Source organism: Symsagittifera roscoffensis, chromosome 3, assembly GCF_963678635.1.
Source record: "Symsagittifera roscoffensis chromosome 3, txSymRosc1.1, whole genome shotgun sequence".
Lineage (NCBI taxonomy): Eukaryota > Metazoa > Xenacoelomorpha > Acoela > Convolutidae > Symsagittifera > Symsagittifera roscoffensis.
This window is the reverse complement of record NC_087064.1, coordinates 74,237,862-74,246,736: the sequence shown is the minus strand read 5'-3', so window position 1 is coordinate 74,246,736 and position 8,875 is coordinate 74,237,862. Positions and strand designations below refer to the sequence as shown.

General features: G+C 34.7%; 1 protein-coding gene across 2 annotated transcripts; it reads left to right on the top strand.

Moving 5' to 3' along the window:
- Positions 1–715: 715 nt before the first annotated feature.
- Positions 716–5,412, top strand: LOC134842586 (hydroxyacylglutathione hydrolase-like). Of its 2 annotated transcripts, none has more exons than XM_063858996.1 (6): positions 716–1,066; positions 2,006–2,351; positions 2,949–3,124; positions 3,520–3,724; positions 4,263–4,475; positions 4,728–5,412. In XM_063858996.1, exons 2-6 carry the CDS (start codon positions 2,222–2,224, stop codon positions 5,273–5,275), a joined length of 1,272 nt encoding a protein of 423 aa, XP_063715066.1. In that variant the 5' UTR covers positions 716–1,066; positions 2,006–2,221; the 3' UTR covers positions 5,276–5,412. The 2 variants fall into 2 exon arrangements, with proteins under 2 accessions (XP_063715066.1, XP_063715065.1); XM_063858995.1 differs by having other exon boundaries at positions 716–1,219.
- Positions 5,413–8,875: the final 3,463 nt, after the last annotated feature.

Genomic DNA, 8,875 nt, shown 5'->3' with positions numbered 1-8,875 from the left:
CATGACATTATACCCTATATACCAATGTAACTTATGTTTATTTAACCTACAGTTAGCGATACTATTGTTTACTAATACTGAATATTGAAATTGATCGAAATGACTGATTTAGTTTTTCGAAAAGTCAAATTTAGGATTTTTTTTTGGTGGTGTCCCACTTACAGCTCGTTTTTCAAATTCATTTTCCAATTGGAGCTCGCGATACATTTCTCATTAACAAAAAAAAAGAAAATGCGGTGCTAATCTCCACTTTCACTTTCAAAGTGTATCATAAATTAGTTATTTTAAGACTGAATGGAAAAAAATATATTGATTCCATTTTCATTATTTGGGTGACTTGTATCAATTTATTTTAGTTTATTTTATAAATGTATCTTGAAATTGGTCTAGCTTTAAAATTGAGCTTTTTATTCCAAGACAATCATAATTGAAAGAAGCAGTCCTTTTAATTATATTTTCCCCAAGTTCAATAATTCTTTGTCAATTGTTTGTTGGTTATTTTCGTTTTCTTAGTTGCATTTATACAAATTGATAAGATATATTTTGCTTGCTTGATTGTTTTTAAAATTAATGTGCGTTTTTCTGTTGATTGTCCTATGGCGTTCCCTGTTCGTACCATATGTTCTCATCCGCCAGAATTTTGAGTTGTGGGCGGTTGTTTAAGTTAGCTAGTGAGTGAAGTGAACAAGACTGTTTTGCAGTTGAACTTCCTTAATTCGCGTGTCTCCTCTGTTCTCTTAATCAATATACTGTATTTTCCTACCGCGCTTGACGTTTAGCAAATAAATCGCCACGATGGATACACCATTACCGTTGCTATACTACGGAAAGCAGAGGCTTAATGGGAAGGAAAATAAAAATCTATCTCGCAAACGATTTCTGCGCTCAACGGAGCTCTAATTTTTCAACCACTAATGAAAAAGTGTTCTACAGTTGCTGTACTGTTAACAGTTAGATAAGTCCTATCCGTTTATATTTTCTATTTGATGGAATGTAAAAGGATATAGATATACAGCTAGATGATTGCCTCGCACCTTTCTTTGTTCTCCAATTCCTTCCAATTTTGGTGATTTATTTCAGATTTTCCCAATATTTTCATCTCATTGTACTCTAATTGTTGCCTCAAAGTTAGCTCATTGTTGAATTTGCTACGTCTCACTGTCATCAAACCTTTTCACAAACTGTCATCAAGTCTAATTTTTGTTTGAGAAAGGCAAACGTAAGTTTATAATATCACTTCATTCAATTGTAGGAATTGATAGCATGATAAGATCTACTTTTTTTCAGCATTGTTTTTTTAAATAGTTGACAATCATAGCACTGGTAATGAAAACAAACATTCAAATCATCCAAAATTCCCCCAAAAAATCCCCTTGTGGGAGTTTTTGGGGGAATAAAGGAGCAAACCAGCTAGCGACTAAGAAACAAATTAAACGGGACCAGGAAGTATTGGTTGTCGTTTCTAAAGGAAGAGAAAATAGGCTAGCGTGAAATATTAATCTTCCATTTTTTGAAACTTAAAAGGTGTTTTCGAGATCCTTAGAAATGTGTTTGATGCTTCAGCGCCCAAAGGAGAAATGAAAAAATATTGTTTTTTTTGTTCTTATTGCTTCTCTGCAATTTTTTCGGTTTTCCTTGAAAAATTGCCTGATAAAAGTCTTAGCATATGAAAACACCAGCCATATAAAATCATCTTCAGAGGATCTGAGTTTCCTTAAAGCCGTATCAGGTGAAATGAACCAACAAAACATAAAAGAGTATGGAAATACCTGAAATAGCTGAACAAACAAGCATGATTCTTTCTTCTTCATTTTTTGCTCTCTGCTGATAGAAAACTGTCAATAAGATAAAAATTTATATCATTTTTCAGATGAAAATCGTCAAAAGGTCAACAAAATTGGGCCTATAAATAGAAAGATTATGGCATGATAGTGCCAGTTTGGGCACCCTATGAATTGGAGCTGAAGTAATTATGACTTGACTTAGTAGCAATGCTTTGCTTTAGATTCTCTCGACTGGCGTGCTTCTTGTTATTACCATCAATCAATTATTGCATTACTTGACTAGTTAGTGATAGTTATATAGGGCAGAAGTAATTGACCTCAGTGCATTTTACAATCAAATTGCATTCCTGGATTTAAGTTTGATATATCGCTCCAAAGGAACCAGCTGAGAATTGGATTTGTCAAAGTGAGTTCGAAGTGATTGCCTAAGTATAACAATGGAAGTGCTTAAATCAGGATTGTTCCGCGCGGCGTATTTTCTCTACACGAATACGAGTGCGGGCTACTATTACCATGCTCATAACTTGGCAACTGCGGAGAGGAAGTTCAGGCCGAACGACATCAAAGGTAAGTCACCGAAATAACTACTTTCAAGTATTTTTTGTTTGATAAGCGTATTATAAATGGCCAAGATTTTTTCTTCAGTTGGATGTGTTGTTGCAAAATATTCAAAATTTTATTTTTATTTTTTGTACCTTAGAGCAGTATTACTTTTGGAAGTATCCGTAGAAATATGTGAGTTATTATTCTACACAGTTTTTCGATTGGTTTTGTTTCAATATAACTATTAATGATTTCAGATTGAATTTTTACCAAAAAAATTAGCTTCTTGGTTTTAGTATGAATCGATTCCTAGAACGTGGCTGGGTTTCCTCTAGAAGCGAATGTTTTCGAACCCAAAAAAAAAGAAATTACTCTTTTTTGGTCTGTGGTCACCGTGGTCTGATGTAATGAGATGAACAGCTCTTTTTGGTTTTTTTTGGGTATTCCTTTTTTGGTTGACATTTCTGGCTTTTTCGTTCTTATATCCGCTTCAGTCTGCATGAAATAAAATCCTAGCTACCAAGCTGAGAACTTTGTATTTTGGGTGTCTATAGTTTGCTGCAGGGCTGTAATGGGAGAGTCAATTTTATAAACAAAAAAACTATTCTGGCATCTTTGTAGCGCACAGCAAGGAGACCCACTTCGACTATGGACCCATCAGTGTGCATGTAATACCCTTCTGTATGGACAACTACTGCTACATAGTAGTGGACACAGTCTCTCTCAGTGCACTCGTCGTGGACCCAGGGGATGCCACTCCAGTCGTCGACTTCTTCGCTCGTAATACAAACTATAAGGTGCGTACATGAAATCAATTTACTTTTTTCTAGACGGTGATTTATCTAAAGTAGGCGGAGACTTCACTCTGCGGTTAAGTGTAAGGTCAGTATCTCGACCTGATTTCTAAATTTTGTTTTTCTAAATTGTAAAGAAAACTACACATAATGACATAATCATTATCTCTCTTCTCTCTCTCTCTCTCTCTCTCTCTCTCTCTCTCTTTATTTCTTTTTTCTTTCTTTTATTTTTCTTTGTTTCTTTTTCACTGATGCGGCTTTGGAGTCCATTCAATATAAAAATAAATAAATAATTTTGAATTTCCGTTATTCGAAGGTCTCTTGGCGCCCTTTTGTATTACTTTTGGGTTCCCGTTTTTGAAGTTAATTGAGTGTAGATTTTCTTTTGTTTCCAGCCCATTGCAATTCTATGCACTCACAAGCACTGGGACCATTGTGCGGGCAATGGAGAACTATTAGAGAAGTATCCACACCTGGAAATATTCGCATCGGAGGATGACGGAGCCTATTTGAGCAACAGGACTTTCAGAGACTCGGAGGAGATCGCACTTGGACAAGGACTTTTTAGCAGTGCCAGCATTACGGCTTACGAAATGCCAGGTAAGCTCAGGGTGGCTACAAGCGGCTGAAATGATAAGATTTGTCATATGGTCGGTCAAACCAGTCATGCTAAAACTTCCTTTATCGGACTTATATGGCTACAGCCACTAATAACAGAGGAAAATGTTTTTAGGGTTGAAAAATACGGTTGGAAAAGGCTTTCTAGTTTATAATGGACTTGGTATTTGTGATGGGTTTACCCAGATTAGGACAATAAATCGAAAAGCTCCATTGATTTTAAAGCAATGTGATGATCGTGCAAATTGCGTCTTTCGATAGCATAACGGAAATAGTGCCAAAGTTCGTTCTTAGTCAGTCGTGTCAAAAATAAAGTGCTTTATTTCTGAGAATCATGAGCTGAATGAATAACATACCTTGGTCACGGGTTTTGAAAAAAGAGTAGTTCTACCAATATCTTCAATATGATGTTCTTTATTCCTAATGAAAAAATGTGAAAACGTTTTTATGAACGTTTTTTAGCAGCGTTTGGTTTCAAAAGGAATGTTCGGAAATTAAAAGTATAAATGGTTTTGTTCAGGTCACACTGTTGGACATGCTCTGTTCTGTATTTCTCCAGTGTCATCAAACAGGACGGCGGAAAATATGAAAATACAATCTAACAGTAGAAACGACAGCATTGGGCGCATACTGTCTCTAGACCCCGATTTCGAAAATGAGTCACTAACAATCACCTCTTATCAACACCATCATGGCACTTCAGCCAATAAACATCAAACCATACCCACTATCAGTGATGATCATGAGTACTTAGCTGGAAAGCTCATTCATAAGATGTTCCCCATCAATATAAACATTCTAATGAATGGATAGACGGCTTAAAACTAGTTAAGGTCTTTCGATAGCCCATTTTTTGAAGTAAAATACTTTTTGAAATGTATTGGTTTTTAAAAAATAGTAAGTTATGCTTGATTGTCGATGACACAGCCCAAAATTTTATTGATGTTGTTAAATATATTCAAATGCTCATCACTGCTTCTCTTAGCGTACAATGGAACTGGTAGACTAGGAGAAAATGATCACGAGGAAATTACAAACTCTGCTGATGAAATTCAAGACGAAGCCACGTTGCCGCCTCTGTTGTTCACAGGCGACTGTCTCTTCATGAACGGAATCGGAAAGATGTTCGAGTGTCCAAGTGTGGTCATGGCCGCCACATTGCAGCGAATCATGGACATTTTTCCGGACACTACGCTTGTCTGGCCTGGCCATGAATACACGATGACGTTTGTTAAGTTCACGCTTAATGAAATTGAACCAGAGAATGAAGTTTTGCAAGAGAGATTCAGAAAAATTAGTGAATTAACTGAGCAAAAATTGCCAACAGTTCCCTCACTGTTCAAAACTGAAAAGGAGTGCAACCCTTTTTTGCGCACTGCCAAATTAAGCTCGGAGAACAAAGACTTCATGAAGAAAAGTCCGAGCGATATTCTGCAAATTTTAGCCGATAGAAAAGACAAATTTGCCAAAAGTTTAAATGCTAATTCTCCTGCTGCAAGTAGCAGTGAATTTGTTGGCTCAAACTCTAACTAAAATTGGTTTCATCAATTCAATTTTTTGTACCATATCATCATTAAATGACAAAAAATTTTATTCTGGATGGCTATTTTTTGAAACTTAAAAATTTACTCAATATTCTGCCATATAAATCAATTCAACTTTTTGCTAAGCATCCTTTTTGGGACAGAAAAATGAAAGTAAATCTCAGCTGAGTTGCAGGATCTGATCTATGAATTTAACGAGGTGTGTTTCAAGAATTTTGCCAACTTTAGCTAAACAAAATGAATTTTTCTATCTCTACCAAAATTAGAATAGACCTTATTTTGGCTCAAGTTCTGTGCGATAGGCAATTTATTGAGAAAGTATGCGGAAAGCACTGTTAAAGGATAGTTTTTGGAAGGTTTCAACTAGTTTGCAGGTTTTGGGATGCGCTTAGGCATGAAATTAGTATATATTGGCGCCAAAGACTTTTCCTTTCCAGTTTTGACTGCCCTCGTAGTTTTTCAAAAAATATATATTTGAAAATTGTTTATACGACAGTTTGCATGCAAGAAATATTGTAAACAAATGTCTTGTTAATAGACTTCGAAATCAGAAATCGATTTGCAGGCGAAAACCAAATAAAGAGGGGAATGGCAATTTGGGTTGCTTGGCCAGAAAATGACTAATAGCAACTTCGGATTGGTTTGAATTTCTGAAGTGCTTTTTGGAGTGGATACATTGTTGTTTTCTGTCGCTAACATTACCCAACTGTCACCCGCATATCGTTTCTTGAGTGTCAATGAACGAAATGATTTATCATTTCTTCATGTTTTGTGGATTTTTAATTCAGTTTTTTTTCCAGGAAAAATTTGGGTGTTTTGTATCAATAAGTTTAAAGTAAAATAAGATTTTGAAATTTTGCTTGCTTTAAAATAGCACGGTGGAACGATCAATTTCACGAGAGGAAATATTTAACTATAATTCAATAGTTTTTGGCCGTTTTTTGGTCAGCGTAATTTGTTTTCTGCGCTGTGCTGCAAAATTGAATAGACACTTTCAATACAAAAGCTATGTGCGATAGGCGATTTTTTGAAAAGAAAAACGTGCAGAAAGTATCCGTTTTCGGATGCTTTTTAGAAGGTTTCGAACAAAAATTTGCACATTTCCGGGTTGTGCTCCCCCAAATAATTAGTATTTATTGGCGCCAAAAGCGACCTGAGAAAAAAAATTAAGCTCTTTTCCAGTTTAGGACGTAGTTTTACAAATAAGGTGGTCGAAAAATGTTTATACGGCAATTCGCTTGTAATAAGTTGATTGAGAAAAGTGTTTTTCTGACAAGTTTTCTTCGCAGTTTAGAGCATCAAAAAGTATTTTAAATAGGCTTACTCGAATTAAATTGCCGAAAAAATCAAAAAAGGGGGGCAAGAAAAGAGCTGAACTATCGGGTTGGTGGGCCATAAAAGATGTGAAAAGGCACCAAAGGGAAAGCCTTTGGATTGTTAATGGTTTGAATTCCGAAGGAAAGAAAACAGTGCCCCTCACCAATAAATTGGTACTGCTGATTGGGGACTTATTCTTAGTATAGTAGACGGACTGTTTAACAGTCGATGAAATAAGTTCATACTCCTATATAGTAAGCGATGATTTTTTTTCGTTTTTTGCAGGAAGTTTAAAACGCTTTTTTATTTTACGGAAGTGAATTCGTACATTTTAATGCATTTATGAAAACGTTTAGGTATAGTTGCACTGTTTGAGTTCAATTCAATTTCATTTGCAGAAGTTTGACAATTTTCCTTCGCCGATAAGGAAAAGTGAAGGCCACGAAACACGTGATTGACTTCTAGATTCCAAAGTTGATTTTGTTTCCAAATTTCTTAGCTGAAGAAAACTTTACCTTCTAATCCATTTTTCTCAATTTGAGTTAATTTTATCCACAAAGTATCAATCATAATTTTATCCAAAAAAAGTATCGATCATGTAATTGAAATTCATAGATCTGTAAACCCATATATTTTTTACTTTTCATTTTTAGTTAACGTTCTTTGAGAATCCAGCCACACTGGGTGTTATAAATCTATCAATACATTTTGTTATTTTTTCTTTAAAATATTTAGCCATACGCAAAAATCATGTGTAGCGTTTGAGTGACTGTTACTGCACGTTCCTGTTACTTGGCGTCTTACTTCACATAAATTTGTACGGAAGTTTGTGTAGTGAAATGGCATAAACAATTTATTTTTAGTATAAAATCGGAAATCGAGTCGTAGCTTCTCAACGTCTTGAGTGCTCACATTTAAGGTCAAAAGTCAAAATTTTCAGTTTGTGCTCGAGATTTTGAGTTTTCTTTTTTGATCAACAGTAAAGTATGATTAATTGTGAAAAAATTGATGATTAATTGTGAAAAATAAATGGCTACAATAATTATTTTTGCTAAAATTTCTTTAGGGTTGTATAACTTTTAATTTTTTTTTTGAAGTTCGATTGAATGCCATTTGATAAAATATAGAAAAACGTTGCCTCTTTTTTTCCTTGCAATAAGTAATGGTATTGCAATTAGGTACTAGACTTTTTCCCCGTAAACAATTTTGTTCACAGTTGTGCACAGTCAGTGCAAGTGTTCACTTCTTAAGTTCAAGATGTTCGCATCTTAACCTGCAAGTGTTGTTGATGCTAAGTTTCAGGGGGAACTTGAAATATTCTTAAAAAATATATAATTTTTTTTTTGGCTCAACTGGTGCCTGCTCAAAGATTGTCGGCTTAGTTGCCACATCACGGATTTTGCTTGTGTTGCAAACAGTTTGCTTTGAAATTGCAAGTGCAATTGTTGCTCATATTAGTTTCACGGGGACTTGAAACATTTAAATTTTCTTCTTAAATCATTTTTTATTGGCCCAGCTGGTGTTTGCTCAAATATTGTGGGTTTAGTTGTCCCATGGATTTTTCTTTTGCTTTAAGCAACTTCCATTGTTTTTTCAAGTGTGTTAATTGTAGATTCACAGGAAATTTAAATTTTGTTTTAAAATCTATTTTTTCGGTTCATTTTGTTTCTGCTCAAAGATTGTCGGCTTTGTTTCTTTTTCGTAAGCTTTGTTCCTTTGCTAATTCAATTTTCAAATGTCTGGCACTTTCATTTTCATTTTACAAGACTTATTTGTTTAATAATGTTTTTGACTTATGTTTTTTCTATATTTGTGTTGTACGCAAGTGGTGCCAAGCTCGGCTTCGCCTCTGTGTGAAGAAAGTGCAAGTGGCGCAAAAAAAACGTGAATGCTTTTTAGTTTCGAAAGTTGATGTTTTAAGATTTCACAGCAATAACAAAAGATTCTTGGGTTCGTGAAGTTTTATTTTGATTCGAGCAGTTGTTACTATAATTGAAAGTTCCGAGTTTTTATATTTACCGAGTATGATTTTTATATTTCTTTTTATTTTTACTAACTTTTTTTCGATTTAAGGGTTCCAGTGTATCTATATACGCTTTGCGAACTCTTAATGTGTAGTTTTGTGGGCAGATATATTTTTATGGTTTTTATGTGATTCAGTACGGATGGTTGGTAAAATCTAAAACTTGATAACTCAAAGTTTTGACAGCAGTTTTGTTTTCGGCTCTACAGGATTGACTTAATTTTGATTGCCTTAGTTGCAGCGGTAAAT